At 55.3% G+C, this 19619-nt stretch overlaps 7 protein-coding genes across 7 annotated transcripts; 6 read left to right on the top strand and 1 right to left on the bottom strand.

The window, feature by feature from the left end:
* Positions 1-720: 720 nt before the first annotated feature.
* On the top strand, positions 721-2240 carry BKA78DRAFT_356358 (uncharacterized protein; the record flags this gene model as incomplete). Its single annotated transcript, XM_066892048.1, has 2 exons — positions 721-1068; positions 1131-2240. 2 exons carry the CDS (start codon positions 721-723, stop codon positions 2238-2240), a joined length of 1458 nt encoding a protein of 485 aa, XP_066739513.1.
* On the top strand, positions 2172-4421 carry BKA78DRAFT_37251 (uncharacterized protein). The gene is made up of 2 exons (XM_066892739.1): positions 2172-2275; positions 2327-4421. Coding segments are annotated over exons 1-2 (1896 nt in total). The 5' UTR covers positions 2172-2273; the 3' UTR covers positions 4221-4421.
* A 1016-nt stretch (positions 4422-5437) lies between these two features.
* BKA78DRAFT_361299 (dehydrogenase/reductase SDR family member 8 precursor) lies at positions 5438-6880 on the top strand (the record flags this gene model as incomplete). The annotated part of the gene is made up of 3 exons (XM_066892440.1): positions 5438-5474; positions 5525-5881; positions 5908-6880. 3 exons carry the CDS (start codon positions 5438-5440, stop codon positions 6630-6632), a joined length of 1119 nt encoding a protein of 372 aa, XP_066739515.1. The 3' UTR covers positions 6633-6880.
* Positions 6881-7003: 123 nt separating this feature from the next.
* Positions 7004-9299, top strand: BKA78DRAFT_324528 (WD40-repeat-containing domain protein). The gene is made up of 4 exons (XM_066889300.1): positions 7004-7090; positions 7137-7228; positions 7280-7457; positions 7508-9299. Exons 1-4 carry the CDS (start codon positions 7075-7077, stop codon positions 9055-9057), a joined length of 1836 nt encoding a protein of 611 aa, XP_066739516.1. The 5' UTR covers positions 7004-7074; the 3' UTR covers positions 9058-9299.
* A 123-nt stretch (positions 9300-9422) lies between these two features.
* On the top strand, positions 9423-12300 carry BKA78DRAFT_338570 (helicase C-terminal domain-containing protein; the record flags this gene model as incomplete). The annotated part of the gene is made up of 3 exons (XM_066890270.1): positions 9423-9603; positions 9652-9820; positions 9878-12300. Exon 3 carries the CDS (start codon positions 9898-9900, stop codon positions 12298-12300), a length of 2403 nt encoding a protein of 800 aa, XP_066739517.1. The 5' UTR covers positions 9423-9603; positions 9652-9820; positions 9878-9897.
* A 290-nt stretch (positions 12301-12590) lies between these two features.
* On the top strand, positions 12591-14686 carry BKA78DRAFT_258102 (uncharacterized protein; the record flags this gene model as incomplete). Its single annotated transcript, XM_066885251.1, has 4 exons — positions 12591-13350; positions 13411-13727; positions 14098-14298; positions 14384-14686. 4 exons carry the CDS (start codon positions 12591-12593, stop codon positions 14684-14686), a joined length of 1581 nt encoding a protein of 526 aa, XP_066739518.1.
* Positions 14687-17452: 2766 nt separating this feature from the next.
* BKA78DRAFT_257179 (uncharacterized protein) lies at positions 17453-19261 on the bottom strand (the record flags this gene model as incomplete). The annotated part of the gene is made up of 3 exons (XM_066885161.1): positions 17453-18681; positions 18729-19044; positions 19094-19261. The coding sequence occupies 3 exons, from the start codon at positions 19259-19261 to the stop codon at positions 17453-17455; spliced, it is 1713 nt and encodes a 570-aa protein (XP_066739519.1).
* Positions 19262-19619: the final 358 nt, after the last annotated feature.

Raw genomic sequence — 19619 nt, forward strand, 5'->3', positions numbered from 1 at the left:
AAAAAACGACGAGGGATAGAATCGCGCTCGCAGTTTCTCTAGAGGACAACCTGGCCCTGGCAATCACCGGCAAATCCGATGGAAACAGCAGCAATCTGTTGCACTTTCTCATCATTAGTTGCGTACAAGCCACTCAGCTTGTGGCTGTGCTGGGAAAGAACTCGCAGGCGCCGGAGGTGTTGGCCCCCAAGAAGGTGGGCGAAGTGCAGCTGGCCGTGGACCACGATCTATCTCATTGAGTGCCTTCATCCTTGGCTCACCAACCACCTCAGTCATCATACGGTTCCTCTGGGGTGGGCTTTGCGCATCTTGAGGTTGCGCGCACCCATTTTGCAAATCTGCCTAGAGTTCCGCCTTCTCAGTCGTCAAGATACGACTAGATAAATGGCTTTCATCTTCGGTGATATCTTCCATACTTGGAAATCAACCCGCTGATGCGCAGCAAGGTGCAAACCCAAGGCGTCACGCATGTCATGGGCCGATGTTTTATGGGAGACTTTGACCGAATCCGAATCCCAAGGCGGTAATCGGCGGCTTATTGCCTTTGGTGCAGTGCTTTTAAAGAACACCTTCAGCCTGATCCCTTGCGCAAACAATCTCCTTCTCTCACGCCGCACACAATACCTGGGACTCCACCAGCCCTTTCGCCTTGCTTCACCAAACTTTATATTGGGGCCACTGAGCCGTGTTCTGGTTCTTCCAGCGCAAAAGTCGACCATTATGAGCGAGGGCTTGCCTGAGGCTCCGCAAATTGAGCCTTTTGAACGTGCAAAACGGCTGTTCCTCGAGCAATTGCCCGAAGATCAAAGACTAGCATTCGTCCAACAAGAGTCAGACGACCAACGGCAGCTTTCTACAGGGGTTCCCGTCGAAACCCTTTTCTACAGAGCCGATGTGCTGCATAAGGAGTACGAGCACTCCAGCGCTTTCCACGCTTGTCGAAAGGCTCTTCGGCCACTCTTCAACATATTGGAAGATTACAGCAAAGCTCTCGATGTTGCGTCAAATATTGGGGTAGTCAGCACAGTCTTGGCTCCTCTCTGGGGAGGTCTTCGGGTGGTTCTACAGGTAAACACTCTCGGGATCAAGGATTGCGGTCCTTGTTGATTTGGTGCTGAACCCGCTTCTAGATCGCTCAGCAAGACGACAAAGCATTCAAGGAGTTGGTCGAAATGCTACGCCAAATCGGTCTAACACTTCCCCAATTTCGCGACTATCATCGCTTGTTTCCGAATCACCCACGCTTGATGCTGGCACTCTCCGAGGCTTTGGCAAACATCCTCATTTTCTGCCAGAAAGTGAAGTGTTGCTTTAGCAGTAGTGACCCGCCGAAGCGCTGGTCATTTGGACGTGTCTTCCACAAGAAGAATGGCAAACTCCGCTCCTCGCTCCCCAACTATCTCGACGACTTCAAGCAAACACGAGAACTCATTGATAAAGAAGCGACTATGGCCCACATGATAGAGGATCAGAAGCAACGTCAACAGCAGCTGGTTCGAGTCAGGAGGAAGAAAGTAGAAGATGTGCTCTCGAAGATTTCAACTTTCAGATACTGGACTCGGTATGAGCAACTACAAGAGGAGCGATGTCATGGCACAGCAGAGTGGCTCTTCACTGAGCCATCATTCCAAGCGTGGATTACGAGCCCTTCTCACTTCTTCGCATGCTTGGGTATACCTGGATCAGGTAAATCAATACTCGCTTCGGCCCTTGTGGACCAAATGGGTTCGGAATACTCGAAGTCCACGGATTACCTAGGGTATTATTTCTGCGACTATTCTGATCCAGCAAGTCTCCAGTTCTCAGCTTTTGTAGTAAGTCTAGTGCGCCAAGCCTTGCAACTGTCTCCTTACCCAAAGGATCTCCTTGAATACATCGTTGGCGGTGGTTCAAATGAGTACATTAGCTTAGCTGGGCTGTCGGATGCTTTCATGGATTTCCTCAAGGCCCGCCAAAATGTGTTCCTCATCATCGATGGCATGGACGAGCTGCCCTCCAACCAACAGGACAAAATTTTCAACTTTATCAAAGACATCTGTTGGCCGCAAACCATGATCAAGATTTTCATATCTTGCCGACCGGGTGTACCGCTATCTGCCCTGGATTCAGATCAAGCTGTCAGCCTCACGCTTCAACCTCAGCATGTCCGGAACGATATCTTGCACTACTTGGAGGAAACTATCGACGCGAAAGTCCAAAGTGGGAGATTAAGATTTGACGACCTCTCCCTCAAAAAATAAATCATAGATGCACTGAGTTCTGGTGCGAAAGAAATGTTTGTTCATCTTTCACCCCACTGAGATCTTGACTGATAAAGTCGTCGCAGGTTTCTCTGGGTCAAGTTCCAAATTGAAGAGATCTGCGAATGCCTTACCAGCCTGGAGATTCGGGAAGCGCTTCAGGATCTCCCAAAAGATCTAGCAACTCTATACGCCAGGATTCTCTCCAGGCTGCAAAAGTCACATGGAGCCACTGCGTATGCCGCTTTTCGATGGATAGTTTGCGCCCACCGTCCCCTTGATACTCAGGAGCTATTTGAAGCGATTGCGATAGAAGAGAGCGACGACCACTTTCACTGGGATCGGGTCATCTCGGACAGCAACAAGTTCCTCAGGGCTTGCGGAAATCTTGTCGCCATACAGCTTGATGGGACAGTCCGATTAGCTCATGAGACTGTCAAACAATTCCTCCTGCAAAATCATCCACGAGACGCCGGACAGGACTCTGAGAGGGACTACTCCGAAGAAGTTCGTCGCCTCAAATTCTCTTTCGAGGAGGCAGACAATTGGATTGGTCGTCAATGCATTGCATATCTCCTTTTCAGCGAATTTGAATCGCAGGTCATTGCCATAAAAAGGCCCAGGCTCGAGATACCGACAGCGACTTTCATGCCACTTATCGGAGGTTCTCTGGACGAATTGCCGAAAGGGAAAATATCGCTTGTTCTCCCTGGACGTGGAAGAAAAAAGCAGATTGACAAGCACCAGGCTCAATTCAAAATCCTGAGTTACTTGCAAGAGTTCTGGATTCTTCACTTACGACATATTACTGAAGATTCTCTGGGACCTTACCGGCATGATTTTAAAAAACGAGTTTTACAGGTTGCATTTACTCGGGAGTATCTTTTTCCAATACGCCCCTGGGAACAGCCCTCATACCTCAACAGCTTTGCCTACAATCATGCCTGTGAAGTCATCAAAAATGATGCTCGGGCAACCCACATTCCATTGTTCATCTGGACTCTTGAACACGAAGTGTACTATCTGCACGAGATACTCCAGAGTGCTGAGATACAATTCCGAGAAATGATGATCTTTCTGCTGCAGTATGACAAGCGCAGGCATAAAACCCTTCTTCGATATGCGGCAGAGTTTGGACCGACTCAGGTGCGTGTCATCATGAAGTACTTGGAGAAAATCAACCAAACACTCGACGTTGGAATAAGCGTTCATATGAACGACTTAGTCGGTGCATTGCAATGGCCATCTGAAAGTACGCAAATGAGCCTTCTCGCATCACTCCGTAAAGCTCCTTCCGCGCAAACGGATTCCGAAGGAACGTGCTTTCCCATCGCACATATGTGGGACTCCGTCCCATTTCCCAAGAAAGATTACAATTGGAGACAGTATTGCTATGACCATTTTCAACATGTAGTCTATGGTTTATTCGAGAAGTCCTTCCACGACTTGTTCAACTCCGATGTCCCGTTGGAAATTACTACCTTGAGACCCAAAGTCACGGTCTTGCGATTCCTATTGCAGCAACTCCCAGACATAGACCTCAGTCCGGAATGGTTGGTCAAGGGATGCCTCAGCAGAATTTTGGACGACCGAATTCAGATCCGGTTTTTCCAAGCACTGGTCTTTCATCTCGAAAACATCCTCAGTCCCGAACTAAAAAATTACCTTGGTAAGGCAGCACTGGACTGGGTGTTTACGTTTCAGGCAGCGTGGCATTGTAGTCCCGTACCTGGAAAGATCAAGGACGAATTGTGGATCAAACTCTCGGACTTTTATGATCATTTACAATGGGAAGAAGACGAACTGCCACAGAAATCACGCGGAATGGAAACATTCCAGATGTTGCTAAAAGATGGCGCCACGGCCTCGTCTATTGAAGAATCCATCAAAGCAACGTGGCCTTATCCCGTTCGTCCAGACCTACAGAAACGCCTCGACGAATTCCTGGGGGAGCTTGATACTATTTTATTCGCTTGTTAATACAATTTCTTTGTCATCCATTTGTGCCATCGCTGTTACTAAACTTCTTCAGATATTGTTTAAGCGAGAACAAATCTTGTAGAACAAGCAAAAAAAAACGCTACAGCGAAGTCACCAGAGCATCAAATAAAGCAAAAGTGAAAGCGGTGGAGGACTCCACTTGTTCGCGCTTTGCCGACAGTCTCACCTCATTTGCTTCTCATAGATTCTAGCTCATACTGCAGAGATCCTTTGTCTTCATCTCACTCATATAAGCGCCTTACGCGCCTACTCAATCAATCAATCTGATTCCCAATTCTTGTTTCATCACATGGTACTACCCCATGGCATGCAAAACCGGCAGGCAGGTAGTTGAGCATGCGATTGACTGCGCACTTAGCATATTATCATTTGGTCCATTTCTAGGGCGCAGTAGGAAGGAAAGGGAACTTCTTTCTTTCTCTCTTTGCCTCTTCCGCAGGTAGCTTTCCTGTTGGACATGTTGCGCAAGAGAGGCCACGGACGGATCCCAAGGCCCTCTCAAGTGCCGCAACGTTCGATGAAAGACGGACGAAAGGGCGAGGTGCCAAAGAGCAAAGGGAGCGCTCTACGGTATTCGTGGCGGAACAGGTGGAGCACCCGAGATTGAGAACGCCTGGACTATAGCTGAAATGGGCGACGACGAAAGATGGTTTATGACGGGACGGTTCTATCAAGGAGGCAGCTCCAACGCCGCTGTCGTCTCTCATCCTATTTGTGCCCTCATGCCGACCATTCTCGCATGCAAAAGCTTGAAGTCGCGCACCCCGCTCTCATTGGTCCACACGAAAAGCGTATTCGCACCACACAACATTCCCGCGTAATTCCCGTCCACACTTCAAACCACCGTCGATAAACCCTTCGACAACCGAAAGTGATGGATGAACTTCGTCTTCAGGTCTTCCCTCGGTCCAGGCGCCAGGCTAGGGCAGACGTTACCCCACCACGTGTGCGACCCCAGATTTTCGGCTGTTTCCCCGCAGCACCACCCGCTCATCGCATGCCGAATACGGAATGGCGTCGGATCCGAGGCTGTCTGGCGTTGGCTGTATATTGTGCACGTCCGGAAGCACATCAGGTGGGATGGGAGGAGGGCTCGACTGTCTGATTCCTCGCATTGATCTGATCTTCCCCTGATCCTGTCTCTTTCAGATTTGACTGGAAAGCAAAAATATTTTTTCTGGAGTGCATAGGTCGACATGCCTTTGAGAAGTGATTGGAGGCTCCAGCGCGAAGGTGAGTGCCTCTGCTGATGGTCGCGAGTGCTTACTTACACGTACCTCGAGGCCTGACGGTCGAGTACTTGGGTCGCCTCCTCGCGCGTACGGCGTTCAACCCAGTGTTGACGCTTCCACTGGTGCTGCTTGCGCGCTACACTGGACAAGGACAAGCCCTCTCAGCTGGTTACTCGAAACAGCTTAAGACCATCAAGGCCCTGTTGTATCTGGGCTTGGCCCACCACATTAGCAACTGGCTGAGCAAAGGCGTCTCCAATAACTGGACCAACGACACGTATGACTGGAACAAGGAAATTGTGGTTGTGACAGGGGGTAGTGATGGTATAGGGAAGCACATTGTTCTTTTCCTTGCCGAGAAAGGCATCAAGGTCGCCGTGTTTGATATCCAGCCAATGACTTATGAGGGTGCGTTGCATTGTCTCTGTCTCGAGTCCTGTCGACTGACATGCTGGCAGCACCACCAAGCGTCAAGTACTACAACTGCGACCTCTCGTCCGCATCGTCCATCAGCAATGCTGTCGACGGAGTACGCGCCGACTTTGGGCACCCAACGGTCTTGATCAACAACGCGGGCATCTGCTACGGCGAACCCATGCTTTCGGCGTCGGCAGAGCACGTCCGCAAGACATTCGAGATCAACGTCTTCGCGCACCACGCGCTGGCGACGCATCTCGTGCCGTCCATGGTAGCCGCCAACCACGGCACGGTCGTGACAGTCGCGAGCCAAGCAGCGTGGATCGCGGCGCCGCGCATGGCCGACTACGCGGCGTCCAAGGCAGCGGCGCTCGCGATGCACGAAGCGCTGGCGGCGGAGCTCGCAACGCTGTACAACGCGCCCAAGGTGCGCGCCATTGCCGTCTGCCCCAATGCCACCAAGACGCCGCTGTTTGAGGGGTTCCAGATGTACAACAACCTGTTCCTGTACAAGCTGGAGCCCGAGACGATGGCCGAGGCCGTGGTCAAGGCCGTGCTCAGGGGGCAGAGCGCCATGGTGACGCTCCCGGTCACCGGGTGGTACATGTTTGCGGGCGCGAGGGGGGCGCCCTTGTGGTATCAGGTTGGATTGAGGAAGAAGTTCAAGGACGTCTTGTCGGCGTGGATGGGGCGGATCGTAGAGCAGAGAGAGGACGGCGCGAAAGATGGAAAGCAAGAATAGGGGCTTGGTGATGTTTCCTTGGATCTCCCCCCATTCCCCCTCTTGGTGGTGATTGTTTTCCTGGAGCCTGCGGTTGATTGATTGTTTACGTCTCCCGCGTCATTATTTTGGTGCCTGTAGTTCAAAAATCATCGTCAAGACGCGTCGAGGTTGCTTGGCAAAGGCAACTACAATTGGATGCTGGACGTGCTCCGTATACATGGAGTGGAATAAGGACGGAGGTTGACATAGCCGTGGGCCGGAAGAGGGAGAGTTTGCGGGAGGCTCTGCTTCCGCGCGCCAACAGCTCTGACGCTCAAGCCACCCCCGCGTGTCGTTTACGTAGCTCAGTCACTTTGTTGTTGCCTTGAAGCTTACCTTTTCTATTTGAACAACATCAATTCGGTCCCTCTTTCTCTCCAGTCCTCCAGAACACCAGAATCACACTCCAGCTTCGCTCACCATGTCCATCTCTCCTGGTACGCCTTGTCCCCCCGGCTGCCTTTCCAATACTGACCCAAACAGCCGCAATCTGGGCCGCCGCCCCCTCGACCGCCCGTGGTGCTCAAGCTACCCCTCTCTCCTCCGACTCCAAGGGCGAGCGCATCGCATATGCTGTATGGTTCTTCCCAGCTCCAGCACCTCGAACACCGACTCACCTCGTCTAGTCTGGCAAATCCATCTTTGTCCGCAACATCGACGATCCCTCCGTGAGCAGACAGTATACAAACCACCAATCGGCCACAACCGTTGCCCGCTTCTCGCCCTCCGGATTCTACGTCGCCAGCGGCGATGCTACCGGCAATGTCAAGGTCTGGGATTGCATTGGAGAGGGCTCTACAAAGGGTGGGATTCACCCGACATTCGTTTAGGCGTTGGCTGAACACTCGGTGCAGGAGACTACCACATCATTGCGGGCCGCATCAACGACCTGGCCTGGGACGGCGACTCGCAGCGCATCATTGCCGTCGGCGATGGCAAGGAGCGCTTCGGCCACTGCATAACCTGGGACAGCGGCAACACGGTCGGCGAGATTTCAGGTCATTCGTCGCAAGTCAACTGCGTCGCCATCCGCCAGCAGCGGCCCCTCCGAGCCGCCACGGGAAGCGATGACACCAGCATGGTCTTTTACCACGGCGCCCCCTTCAAGTTCAACACGAGCCTCCGCGGAAAGCACGATCGTTACGTCTTTGGCACCGCCTTTAGCCCCGACGGAACGCACCTTGTTACAGTCGGAGCCGACAAGCGCATTTGGGTTTACGACGGAAAGACGGGCGAGGCTAATAAGCAGGTTGGCGAGGGCGTCCACACTGGCAGCATCTTTGGCGTGTCGTGGAGCAGCGACTCGAAGAGGTTCGTCACTGCTAGCGCCGACCAGACTGTGCGCATATGGGATGTTGAGTCGGGAGAAAACGTTCACACCTGGAGGCTGGGCGAGGAGGGCGTTGTCAGCATCCCGCACCAACAGGTCGGCGTGACGTGGCCTGCTGGGCGTAGCGACGGTTTGATCATCACCGTCGACTTGGACGGTAACCTGAACTACTTGGTCGAGAGCAGCGAGAAGCCGATCAAGGTCGTGCCGGGTCACGCAAAGAACATCACGGCTGCGGGCGTCTGCGGCGACAAGTTCTTCACGGGAAGCTATGACGGCAAGGTCCTGGAATGGGGCATTAGCACTGGCACTGCTGCCACCGTGGATGGCGAGTCCCACACCAGCTATGTGGCCGGATTCAGGGGCTCCAGCGGCGGTGCTGAGCCCAGGATGTACAGCGTTGGATGGGACGACACGCTGCGCACCATCTCAGTCAACACCAAGGCGTTTGTCGGGTCCAGTCTGAAGCTCGGATTCCAGCCCAAGGGCGTTGCGACGAGCGGCAACAGCGTGCTGGTCGCCTCTTCCGACGCCGTCACTATTTACGAAGAGGGCCAGCAAGTCGGCTCGCTCCAGATGGCGCATGGCCCAACGACCATCGCCGCCCACGACAGCCTCGTCGCCGTTGGCAGCGAAGACAAGGTCGTGCGCCTCTTTGAATTCGCCAACAACACGCTCAAGGACCTCAACATTTCGCTTACCAACGCCTTCGACGCCATCTCCTCCCTCGCCTTCTCGCCAAAGGGCACCTACCTCGCCGCCGGCAACTCGAGCGGCAGAATCTACGTCTACAGCGGCAAGACGGGCGAGTGGAAGCTCGAGACGGACCGCTGGAGCGCGCACACCGCGCGCGTCACGGCAGTGGCATGGAACGCGAGCGAGGAGTTTGCCGTCAGCGGCAGCTTGGACACGAGCGTCTACGTCTGGAGCCTCGCCAACCCTGGTAGGCGCGTCAAGGCGCTCGCTGCCCACAAGGACGGCGTCAACGGCGTCGCGTTCGTCGCTGACGACAAGGTCCTGAGTACTGGTGGCGATGCGGCGGTCAAGGTATGGAAGCTCGAGGGCTTAGAGTAATGGCAGCAGGTGTGTTTGTGAGCGTTGGCATATTATGTGGCGAATAGTTGAATATACAGAGAGTAAAAACAGGAGTATGGATGTACCAGAATCGTGGTTGGATACTATCTATATGTACCTCAAACATAGCAGTGTGAGAGTGTTACGCAAACGAAGGTGCTGTGTAGCCGTGCTCATTTCGAGATAAGACATAAACGCTACTGAATGCTCTCCTCCACTTGCTTTATGGTACATGACAGGCTCACAGCATTTGAATTCCTCCGGACTATCTGCTCTAGATGCATCGGAGATATCTCGGTGCCAGCCCTTGACGCGTCCAATCGCGTCACCCGCGATTACCTACCATTTCTACACCTCGCTCCCTCATCGAGCATCGTTCAAAACAAATGGTCTCGCCAGAAGATGCATCCGCATCACGCCTGGACGCCGCGCGGGCGCACAAGTTCCATCATCCATACGAGCCGTATGAGATCCAGACGCAGTTCATGAGCGCGCTCTACGACTGCATCGAGCAAGGGAAGGTTGGCATTTTTGAGAGTCCTACCGGTGGGTTGCATGGGTAACTGTGATTAGGGCAAGGCTAACGTGTGGCAGGAACGGTGAGATGGTTTCTCTCGTGTTGAGAAGAATTGACGCCTTGGGTCTGTTTGATGTGCTGACGCCGTGCAGGGAAAGTCTCTCAGTCTCATCTGCGGCTCGCTGACTTGGTTGCGCGATCACAAGCGCATCACGTTTGAGGATGGTCTTTCTGTCGATGCTGTAGGTGCGTGTGCGATAGATGATATGGCAGACGACGCTTGGAAATTAATAATGCATGCAGACGATGACGAACCGGACTGGATGCTCGAGCATGCTCGGCAAGAGAAACGCCGCGCAGCGCTGCACCAGCGCCAGCAGCTGGAAGAGCGGATAGCTCGCGTGCGCGCCAAAGAGCGAAAGCTGAAAGAACGTCACTCCACTGGTGAACCGCATCGCAAACGGCAGAAGATTTCGTCGGCAGAGGCAGAGGTCGAGCATGACGACGAGGCGCGCTTCATGCTTGATGACTACGAGAGCGAGGACGAGCAGGCTAAAAAGGTGAAAAGCACAGGGGGCTCTGACCGGGGTTTCTCTGCCGAGACTGTCGCCTTGATGAAGAAGCTCGGCATGCCCGTGGACCGGAAGACTGACGAGGAGGAGATTGAAGAGCCGGATGAGCTCAAAATCTTCTACTGCTCGCGAACACACTCGCAGCTGCAACAGTTTGCCAGCGAGCTGCGGCGCGTGAAGATGCCTCCAGCCATCTCAGCGGAGCCGCCCGACAAGACTAACCCGAGTTGCGAAGTCTCGAAGGAGCTCGAGGAAGACGTCAAGCACCTCACCTTGGGCTCGAGGAAGAATCTTTGCATCAATCCCAAAGTATCAAGGCTGGGAAGCACGGCGCTCATCAACGAAAAGTGCCTGGATCTCCAAAAGCCCGGGACTGCTCAAGACCACAAATGCGCTTTTCTGCCAACCAAGGAGACCGAGTCCCTCGTCCACGATTTTCGTGACCACGCACTGGCCGAGATTCGCGACATTGAGGAGTTGGGGGCCGTCGGGAAGCAGCTCGGTGTCTGTCCGTACTACGCCTCACGCGCGGCTGTCAAGCCCAGCGAAATCGTCACCTTGCCGTATCCGCTGCTCCTGCAAAAGTCGGCGCGAGAAGCGCTCGATATTAGCATGAAAGACCACATTGTCATCATCGACGAGGCGCACAACTTGATGGACTCGATCATCGGCATCTACTCGGTCTCCATTTCGCTGGCGCAGCTGCAGACCTCGCGGGCCCAACTCACGACGTACTTGCAGAAATTCCGGAACCGACTAAAGGGGAAGAATAGGGTGTATGTGGCGCAGACTGTGCGGCTGATGGACTCGTTGATTGCGTATCTGCAAGGTCCAGCAGCGCAGGCCAAGGAGGCGGAGGGCGTCGTCAAATTCGGCGACCTGATGGCTGGAAAGGGTGTTGATCAAATCAACCTCTACAAACTGTTGCGCTATCTCCAGGAGAGTAAACTGGCGCGCAAGGTCGACGGGTACATTGTGCACGCTGAAGAGCAGCAGGCAGACAACTCGAGCCACAAGGACGTTCGAAAGCAGCCTAAATCACACATGCCCGTCTTGAACCACGTCCAAAGCTTCTTCGCTTCTCTCCTCAACCCCTCTGCCGAAGGCCGATTCTTCTACGCCAAAAACGACGACAGCCTCGGAATGTGTCTGAAGTACATGCTCCTGGATCCGACGCACCACTTTCGCGAAATTGTTGAGGACGCAAGAGCCGTCGTTTTGGCCGGCGGCACAATGTCGCCCATGTCTGACTACGAGCAACACCTCTTTCCCTACCTCCCTTCCTCCCGCATCACCACTCTCTCCTGCGGTCACGTCATTCCGCCGTCCAACCTGCTCGCGTGGCCCGTGACCAGGGGTCCCAGCGGCTCTGCGTTTGACTTTACCTTTGAGAAGCGCAACTCGCCCACCTTGATCGCAGATCTGGGGTTAGCCATTCTCGAGTTTTCCAAGGCCATTCCAGACGGCGTAGTCGTGTTTTTCCCGAGTTATGCGTACCTCGACCAGTGCGTGGCGGCGTGGAAGCGCGCTGCTGCTCCCGCCTCTGCCACTGCGAAGAAAGAGTCGCTGTTTGACGCAATCCAAGCCGTCAAACCCGTCTTCCACGAGGCCAAGTCGCAGCAGCAGCAATCCCAACCATCAGCGGCCTCAAAGGATCAACAACCCTCGTCGACCACCGAGTCCGTTCTCACGTCCTACACGCACGCCGTAAACACGGGCGCCGGCCGCGGTGCACTCCTGCTCGCCGTCGTGGGCGGCTCCCTCTCCGAAGGCATCAACTTCAGCGACGCACTGGGCCGGGGCGTCGCCGTCGTCGGCCTGCCGTTCCCGAACCCGCATTCGGCAGAGTGGCGGGCCAAGATGGCGTACATATCGCAGAAGACGACGTCCAGCAATGTCGGGGACGTGGCGGCGGGAAAGGCAGCGGCGAGGGAGTTTTACGAGAATGCGTGCATGCGCGCTGTCAACCAGTGCGTAGGGAGGGCCATCAGGCATAGGGGAGACTATGCGGCCATCTTGCTGCTGGATGGCCGGTATGATGGGGAGAGGATCCGGAAGAAGCTGCCGGGGTGGATCAGGGGGAGTTTGAGGGAGGGGCGGGGGGCCAAGGAGGTGGTGAGCGGAGTGAGGGGGTTTTTTGAGGCAAAGAAGTAGAAGACTGCTGATCCCGCCCACGACTTTGGCATCCTGCGTTGCACGTGGTGGACTTGGTTGGTTCTATTGGGGCTGTTTTAGGTAAGTTGGACCAATTGGTCGGTCTAGTTTCTTTTTCTTTTTCCTTTTAGGGTTGCTGCGAGTCTTGATTCATGAGGTACATGAAGACAACTCTACCCGCCGTACTATTTCATTCCCCCCTCCTCTCTTCAAAGTCTCACAACGCCAGGGACGATGATTGCAAAATCTCACCTTTTGAAATGCCCGTCGAGCCTACGCTGGCATCACAGATGGCGCCATCAAAGACCAACATCGCCGTTCAAGTCGAAGACGAAGATGCCGCTCACGAAAGCTCCTTGATACCACACTCGCCCCGGGCCGGGCCGCACTCCCGCCTACATGGACTTCAGCACCGACTGAGTCGAGAGCGCTACCCAGGCGCCCTCATCTTCAACATCGTCTCCTTCTCACTGCCAGCCCTCTACGCGACGCTCTCCAAGCTCTGGATCGCCGACATTGACTCCTCGCTCGTCGCCACGACTGATGCATACACGTACATCTCGACCGTCGCCGAAGTCCTCAACGAAGGCCTCCCGCGCGCCTCCTGGCTCGTCATCGGCAACCTCAGCTCGCGGTCCCTCTCGCAGCGCCTCTCCCTCTCCTACACGCTCATCCTCTTCCAGTCGCTGCTCGGGCTGCTCATGTCGATCGTCATCCTGGCGGCGGCGCCCGCCTTCACGGCGGCCTTTGTGCCCGGGGCGCCGCTCACGCACGCCGCCAGCGTCAAGTACGTGCGCATCAGCGCGTTTTCGGCGCTGGCCAGCGCGGTCGAGGTGGCGGTTGCGACGAGCACGCGCGCGCTCGACAGACCCGACGTCCCGCTCGTGATTAGCAGCGTCAAGTTTGCCGTCAACATTGTGCTCGACCTGCTCGTCGTCTCGCGGTTCCATGTCGGCGGCCACACGCCCACGGTCAATTCGCAGGCGACGGTGAGGCTGGTGTGCGATTTGAGCGCCGCGGCCGTCGGGCTGGCGTATTTCGTGGGCAGCAGTCTGCGGGCGTGGAAAAGGAGGTTGTGTCGCGGAGACGCGAATGGAGCAGCAGCGGCAGCACCAGCGCAACACAACAACACACTCAGCACGCCCGCGCCAGAAGCCGCGCAACTGCCGCCGGGGCTCTCGCTCACGGCGCTCAAAACCCTGCTGCCGCCGGGCTCGCTGACGTTCGTCGAGTCGGCCATCCGCAACACGCTGTACCTGTGGCTGGTCAGCGGCATCGTGGCCATGGGCAGCGACTACGCGACGGCGTGGGGCGTCTTCAACACGATGCGCTGGGGGCTCGTCATGGTGCCCGTGCAGGCGCTCGAGGCGACGTCGCTGGCGTTTGTGGGCCACGCGTGGGGCGTCTGGCGGACTGGAGTCGTCGTGGTCGACAACGGGGCTGGATTGTTGGTGCGGCGGCCCGGGGAGAGGGGCGTTGGAATGGGTGATCTTCGTGGTGAGTGAGTGAGTGAGTGAGTTCTTCAGTGTGCAAATTTTGTCTGTACAGTGGGTCGGCGATGGAAGAAAGATGTTGGCTCCAAGACGAGCGCGCAGCGCGTTCGAACGATGTGCCAAAGTGGCATTGCATGGCATGGGTAGGAAGCAATCAAACCTCGCAGCGTCCCAGAGCCCCTCGACTCTCCTCGGGAGCATGGGCTACGGGGAGCATTCGAGCCGCAAGCAAGCTCCCTACCTTGGAGTCGAGATTTCTTCTCTCGGGAGGGAGACCAGACCGCTCCTCTGAACCACCAAGCAGCAAATGATGCATCCAACGAGAGGGACTCTAGGTAACGTGGTCAGCGCAGACATAACGCGGCCGGCACTGCTCTCGTGCGCGCTCGCGCTGGCCTTTGAGGTGCCGCTGTGCATCTTCCTGTCGCGCTGGGGCGCGCGCCGCTTCGCGTTCTACCTGTCGGGCTCGGAAAGCGTGGCCGTCATCACGGAGAAGATGTGGCGGGTACGTACGGACTCCACACGCTTTTTCTTTTCACAGCCAGAGCCCCCATGGAATCTCGTCGGCTGACCAGCCTGCTGGCCTCAAGACCATAGACTGGACGTACATTTTCTACGCCCTCTCGACGTGCCTGGCGACGGTCCTGCTGGCCACGCGCCCGCTGTGGTACCTCGCGCAGTCGCTGGTGTCGAATCTGCTGTGGGTGCTGCCGTGGTGCGTCGTCGTCGAGCGGGCCGGCATCACGCCCGCCGACGCGTGGAAGTACCATTCGATCGTGTTTGGCGGGTCGCTCGTCTTTAGCTTTTTCGACATCCTGCTGTTTGTGGGCGCGTGGGCTTGGCGGTTGCGAAGGGGTAAGGTGCGGCTGGGGGCGTTGAGGAGGGAGGTTTGAGGGCGTGTTGTGGTGGTGGTGGAGGATGCGGAAGAAGAGTGAAGGGATAGGACGTGGGGGTGTTGCAAAAGTTGAAGACGAGAGCTGGTTGTCATGGCACGGACAGGCAAAAATTGTGGGTTTGTCGAGCAGTGAGCTCTGTCTGGACTTGGAGCTAGATTGGGAAAGATGAAGAGATTAGAGATTGAAAACGGTAGAAAGGGGAGTATATCAAAAGGGGGTACGGCGTACAACTTGGGAGTCTTCGATCGCAAGGTCGCAAAAGCAGAGAGTGTTGAATGAAAGAGAAAGCAAATCAGCAAGCAAGCAATCAACACCGCTAACAGCAGCATCGTCCCTTGTCTGCAAATAGGCGCTGAGCCTACCTACCTATCTACCTAGGCACATTGTTAGATTCAGGATATTGCCTCTCCTGCTCCGGCCAAATTGCCTGTCCATTTTAGACATTTCAGGTTGCAAAAAGATTCGGCTCATCTTTGCTTCTGCTCCGGTCAGAATGCCTACCTAGGTATTCGCAAGACTTTTGAAGTTGTAAGCCCAACTTACCCTTTCGGGACGTGTTGCCTCCAACCTGCCTCCAACATGCCACCACCTCTTGCACACATTCTTCCCAACATCCACCGCCAGAATTTCCTAGACGTTTGAAGTTGCAAAGGACTCGAATGACTTGGCCCTTTCGGCCATGTCGACAAAAGAGCCAACCGCAGATCTGCTCTGCTGTCAAGGTTGAACATCTTTCATCTAGGTAGAGCGCGATCTATCTTACCGGAGCATTCTGCCACTGCAGCAGTGTGCCATGACTTGCTCTAAGCGCAAAGACGATGGCAGAAGAATTTCAAAGTGACCGCAGCAGCTTCGACGCATTTTAATGACTTCTTTGGACGAGAAAACTACCAGTCACTACATTTATAGCCACTAATCTCACTTGACCGCTAACATCCAGCATCATCTCCCCACCTTACCAGCACCCACCCGCCCGCTAGACGTCTCCCACACAAACCAGCCGCAGTCCGGGCAGCGTCTTGCGTCAATCAAGACCCGTTCGCGTCGTGGTGTGGGGGTTTCGGTTTCACCCGCGCATGCGTCGCATCATCCATCCCTCCCCTACCACCAAGTAGATGATCGCACAAAAGGTACGGACGGACGGCGCGCTTCTGCGACAGAGCGCGGACGACGCGAATAATACGAGACGACTGCACACGTTTCGCGCTGCTCGCTCCGGGCCGGTCATCTTGCGGGTGGCGTCGTTGGATGGTTGTTCGTAAAGTAGGTAATAGACGGTTACTCTACGGGTACAACGGTACAAACTAAAGGAGAAGCAATCAAGAATACGCGCTGGCGTCCATCGATCGCCACTTGTTCGTCTACCTACATATACATCTTCACATGTCGCAAGTAACTACGCGGACGGATGGACGACCGTTGCGCACCCGCGCAGCCGACCCGAATCCAACCGTCCGTCCTCCCGTCCAACCTAACCGACGCATGTGGACGGGACGGTGCTGCAGGCGTCCTACAGTACATATGTACGTAGTAACATGGGTAGTCGAGCGTCGTGCATGCAATGACGGCAGGAGATGTGATGGGCAGGGGCACCTACGTAGACCGCCAACGACGGCATCCGAAGTGGCAGTTGTAGTGGCGAGGACATTGGAGACGGGGAAAAAAAAATGTGAGAGACGACGTAGGCACATGTAACCAGTGCAGCCGACATGCGGAATCAGTAGTACGCCGCCCAAGCAGCATACACACCCAGCAACACAGTACAGAAGAGGAGCTCGCCGCATCGTCGAAGGGTTGGCTAAATTCGCAAAATCCTAGCTACGTACATGAACCAAAAGAGAGCCAACCACGAAAGAGGGAGAGAGTGGGTGCGTGCAAAGAAGCATCCCTGCCCTACGCTGAGCCCTCCTCCGGCCGCCTTGCCTTGCCTTGCCGCCAATTCTATTGAGTGAGAAGAAGGGTGAATTACTTATGCGCCGAGCCAATTTCAATCATTGATCAGATGATACAACAAACAAAAAGCGCAACCAACGACCGCCCTGTCTCTCCCGCCTGCTGTGCTGCCCGCTCGCTCCGTCTGCTCTGCCTGCCTGCCGTGGGTATTGTTGGTGAATAATGTCACAACCGAACAGTGTTTCCTCCTCCCTTTGCCTTCCCTTGCTCTCTTTGTGGTGCTATAATGCTGCTGCTGTCACATGCCGCTGCCAGTTCAGTTATTCCTCCAGGCCGTGCGTCGAATGTCAACGACTCCAGAGCTTCCTCCTCCCTTGTCATGACGAATGAAGAACGAATGAAAACAGCTGCAATACATGTGTGGGGGTTGTGATGTGTGTCGTGAGGAAAAAGAAAAAGAAAAATCCAAAAAATCAGGTGGGTAAGAGAGAAGTTGGGAGGGGATAGAACAAGTGAGAACCAACAAAAACCAAGTCAACTTCGTGCAATAATGCAACACGTTGCAAACCGACGGAAACAATCCAAAAGCTTCATCATTACCAACGTGCTGTTGCGTCTCGTCTCGTCTCATTCCAGCTACGCAATGGCCATCATTACCAATTCGATTGGGCAACCAAGCCTCGGGTCTGTCAAAGACCGCCATCAAACGTTGCTGTTGCGTGCGCGTGGACTGGAGTATCGAAAAATCGCTAATGGAAACAAACACAAACCTAGGAAGGAGAAAAAATGAGAACAAAATGGAAATTAAAATGCCAAGACACGCCTGAATAATGGGAGAGGAGGAGGAGGATGCACACAAGGTGATGGCACCTATTTGCCTCCGAACCAACCAAAGATGCTTTGGCGGTTGGCAGCCTTGCGCTCCTTCTCCGCTTCTTCAGTCTCCCTGACCAGTCGCAGCGGGCGGGGCTTGTTGCCAGTCATGACGCTCTGCCCAGGGCGGTCGGCGCTGCTGGCAACGCTGCGTGGGGGCGATGGTGCGCCGTCCACGGCCACTGCGCTGTCTGTGTTGCTGAGGGAGTCGTGGCCGGAGCCTTCTTCGTCGATGCTTGCCCGCGGGACGCTGCTGGAGCCGCTGGCGATGCGCGAGCCCGAGTTGCGGTCGCCGGGTTGGTTGGGGAAGTTGAAGAGCGAATTGCGCGGGCTCACGATGTTGGGTGACATGGGCCCGTTGCCGCGGTACATGTTGTTAACAACCGACGATGCATTGTTGCTCCATTCCGAGTTGGCGCGACGGTGACCAAAGGCACCAGACGAGTGCCGGATAGGAATGCTGGGTGCCGTTGTCGGGTTTGACGTGAGACTCGGCTCCTCGCGTGGGGGAGGGGGCGGCATGACCGACACTGGACGCGGCCGTGGTTGTACTTGTGGAGCATTCCCGCCTCCACCCACCACGGACTTTGCGCGTTGGAGAAGCGACGGCCCCTGAGACTCCCTCTTCGGCGGGGGAGGCAGCTCCTTTTGCGTATTCGCTGCGGTCGGCTTGGGGGGAACGGCGTCCGCCTGGTCGTGGCTAAGGACGGCTTCAAAGCCCTGGTGTTGGAGCAAGCGCTCGATAATCTTGTTGATGTAGAGCGTGAGCGCCTTGTTCTGGTCCTTGAGTGCACCAATCTCAGACTCGAGACGGCGCTCATGGGACTCGGACTCGACAGCGTCGCCCAACTCGTCGGCCAAGCTTGTGTTGGGCCGTTCTGACGAGGCAGGCCGAGACATTTGCGTGCTGCGCAAAAAGTCTCCATTAAGAGTCTTTTCGCTAAGCAGCAGCTGGAAACTCTCATTGTCCTCCATCAAACGCGCGTTGGCCATGCGAGTTTCGAGCAAAATCTTCTCGAGCTCCTGAACCCGGCCGCCGCCTGCATTCTCCATCTCGATGGACTTGATTTGTGCCTCGGCGAGTTCCAGACGCAGCGATTCAATGACTTTGTCTTTTTGGAGAATCAACTTGGAGTTGTTTTGGGAGTCGCTTCGTTGGAGAGAGCTCGGGGGAGCAAAATGGCCGTTTTCGATGTTCTGCGTCGAGCTCGTCCGCTCAGGCAACACTGCGATGATTAGCTGGCGCATGGAAATGTCGCATTGAATGTCTTACATGGTCGCGAGTTTCTGCGCTCCATGCGCTCATCGCCAGCGCCGTCCCCGCGCTCGCGCTCTGCAAGCTGGTCCTTTAGCCGTTGAATGACTTCTTGCAATTCATCTTCCCGAGCTTGCGCTTGTTCCTTTTCCTTCATTGCCGCAGCCCTTTCGGCTTCGTATATGCCCTCCAGCTCGCGACGCTGTCGAACGGTTTCCCGCTTGTCATTTTCGAGGCCCTCGACTCGCTCCTCTTCCTCGTGGACGCGCTCCTCGAGCTTGGCCTGATCTTGAATGGCCTCGTCGAGTCTGGCCTTGAGGACCTCGATTTGTTTCTACAAATGTCAACTTTTGCGATGCGCCACAGCGGAGACATGAACAAACCTTGTATTCGTCCGACGAAGCCTCGGCCTTTTGCAGCTGCTCCTTGAGGTCCTTGATCAATGCGGCAGTTTCGGCCTTTGCGTCCTCCTCGGCGGTGTCGACGGGCGGAGGGGAGTCCTTGGACAGCGACGAAGCGCCGGGCCTCTTTACGGCAGCGCGCGCAGACATTGGGGATCCGGTAGAGCCGGCCCGAGCAGGAGCTCTGCGGGTAGAGGCAGTTGAAGGAGAAGACGGGGTTGTAGATCTTGCGGGAGAGCGACTGGAGACCCCTGACGAAGAGCCGGCAGAAGAGCGTGAAGCAGCGCCGGGCGGAGGTGGTTTCTTGATCGAAGCAGACATGGCTGACGTGAGGAGTGTGTCAGTTGTCGATGTTGTGGCGCCAAGCAGGTGAGGACCCTAAAGATAGTGCGCGGGTGCTAGGGTGCTAGGAGTGGCTAGGCGCAAAGTGTTATGTTGGAGGTGGGAGTGGATTGCCGTTGGTTGTAAAGTCTTGTTGTTTTGATGATGGAGGTTGGTAAGAAGTCGA

This window comes from Phyllosticta capitalensis, assembly GCF_038381095.1.
Source record: "Phyllosticta capitalensis strain CBS 128856 chromosome Unknown BKA78scaffold_11, whole genome shotgun sequence".
NCBI lineage: Eukaryota > Fungi > Ascomycota > Dothideomycetes > Botryosphaeriales > Phyllostictaceae > Phyllosticta > Phyllosticta capitalensis.

What these genes read in the sequence shown, in the direction of transcription:
- BKA78DRAFT_324528 (XM_066889300.1), top strand. An exon ending in GCGAGCGCATCGCATATGCT is followed by an intron (nt 7,229 to 7,279) that starts GTATGGTTCTTC and finishes CACCTCGTCTAG; the next exon opens with TCTGGCAAATCCATCTTTGT. An exon ending in TGGAGAGGGCTCTACAAAGG is followed by an intron (nt 7,458 to 7,507) that starts GTGGGATTCACC and finishes CACTCGGTGCAG; the next exon opens with GAGACTACCACATCATTGCG.